The 2134-nt window shown below is 37.9% G+C and overlaps 1 protein-coding gene across 1 annotated transcript; it reads left to right on the top strand.

Moving 5' to 3' along the window:
* The first annotated feature begins 775 nt into the window (after positions 1–775).
* Positions 776–1729, top strand: LOC106843510 (olfactory receptor 5V1-like). Its single transcript, XM_014860542.2, has one exon. It carries the CDS (start codon positions 776–778, stop codon positions 1727–1729), a length of 954 nt encoding a protein of 317 aa, XP_014716028.2.
* The last annotated feature ends 405 nt before the right edge of the window (positions 1730–2134 follow it).

Raw genomic sequence — 2134 nt, forward strand, 5'->3', positions numbered from 1 at the left:
ATATCACCATTTCTGTATAATTTTAGACAAATTATTTACTTTCTCTGAAATTCATTTAATTTTCTTTTACTTGTAATATGGGCATGATACACCTATTTCATAGTTTTTTGTTTTTTGGGGTTTTGTTTGGTGTGAGAATTGGATAAGGCTTGTAAAATGGGTATTTCATAATAATCATTCAATATATGTCAGTTATGATTAATATTTTTAATTCATCCCTCCTCCTCACTTCATACCAAAATGGTAAAGATTATATCTCCTAATATCTCTCAAATGCCTCCACTTTTTTCTAATCCAATTCTCATTACTCTATTCTAAAGTACTGTTGCCTCTTGTCTGGACAACTGAAATGGTGAACTCAGTGGACTGAGGAAGCCAAAGATTCTTCTACAAACCATATTCTGTAACAGACATTCACACCTCACCAAGAAAATGCAGGTGAATCTGACCCAGCCATTATTAAGACAGGACTCTTAGAGCGTATGGTGCCCTTCTGTGGCTTTCTTTCTAATTAAATACTGTCTGTGCTGCATATTTTAGAGATTTTATTGACAAATGAAATATTGGATATACTTAATCTGTGTTTGGTGACAGATGTGAGCTCTGATATACGAAGGGAAGCTGCTTCTTTGGGTTGGAATCTGACATAGATGGTGATGATTTTTATTTGGAACACTTTTGTTCCCTTGTTTTGCAGACCATCACTATCGCAGCATATGATTCTTGTCATCTGTTCTTCTTTTTGCCCAGTTTCCAAAAGGAAACTAGGAACATCATGGAAGGAAAGAATCAAACAGTTCTGTCAGAATTCATCATTTTGGGATTTTCCAACCTAAGTGAATTGCAGTTTTTACTATTCACCATCTTCTTTTTAACTTATCTGTGTACTTTGGGAGGAAATATATTCATTATTTTGGTGACCATGGCTGATCCACATTTACACACACCCATGTATCATTTTCTAGGGAATTTGGCCTTTCTTGACATCTGTTACACCACCACCAATGTCCCCCAGATGATGGTGCATCTTGTATCAAAGAAGAAAAGCATTTCCTTCTGGGGATGTGTGGCTCAACTTTTTGCATTCATTTTCTTTGTGGGATCAGAATGTCTCCTCCTGGTAGCCATGGCGTATGATCGTTACATTGCAATCCGTAAGCCCTTAAGGTATTCAGTTATTATGAACAAGGTCCTGTATAGCCAGTTAGCAGCCTCTTGCTGGACTGGTGGTTTCCTCAATTCAGTGGTGCACACAGTACTGACATTCCGCCTGCCCTTCTGTGGAAACAACCAGATTAATTATTTCTTCTGTGACATTCCTCCTTTGCTGATCTTGTCTTGTGGGGACACTTCTGTCAATGAACTGGCATTGCTCTCCATTGGAGTCTTCATTGGTTGGATTCCTTTTCTGTGTATTGTCCTTTCCTACCTTTACATAACCTCTGCCATCTTGAGGATCCGCTCCTCGGAGGGGAGACGCAAAGCCTTTTCTACATGTGCCTCCCACCTGATCATTGTCCTTCTCTATTATGGCAGCGCCATTTTCACATACGTACGGCCAATCTCAGCTTACTCATTGGAAAAAGACAGACTAATCTCAGTATTATATAGTGTCGTTACTCCAACGCTAAACCCTATAATTTACACTTTGAGGAATAAGGACATCAGAGAAGCTGTGAAAGCTGTGGGGAGAAAGTGGCAGCCACCAATTCCTTCTTTTAATATGTAACCTTTACTTATCTGCAGTCAGTAATCTTATATTAGAAAATTAATTTTTTCATCACTCAACTGTTTCTTGTGGCACTCAATTTACAAACTGATTGCAATATTGGGACAGATATCAAAAAGGTGGTATACTCAACCCTAGTGCACATATCCTTGAGCTTTTGTTAGTCCTGTGCACAAGACATTGATGATACTCTTTTTAGATATGTTCTTCTTATTGATACTGTCTGTTCCTGAATCCTCCATCCAAAAGACAATGTCCCTGTTTCATGCAATATGTGTTTGATGGACATAATTTCTTGATACTTTCCTTCCTTCTTTATATTACTCCCCATACGTTGAGGAATATGGAAGACTTTTTCCCCATGCTCCTCATGTATGTTTGTTATATTTCTCTTATTACTTAAGT

Source organism: Equus asinus, chromosome 8, assembly GCF_041296235.1.
Source record: "Equus asinus isolate D_3611 breed Donkey chromosome 8, EquAss-T2T_v2, whole genome shotgun sequence".
Lineage (NCBI taxonomy): Eukaryota > Metazoa > Chordata > Mammalia > Perissodactyla > Equidae > Equus > Equus asinus.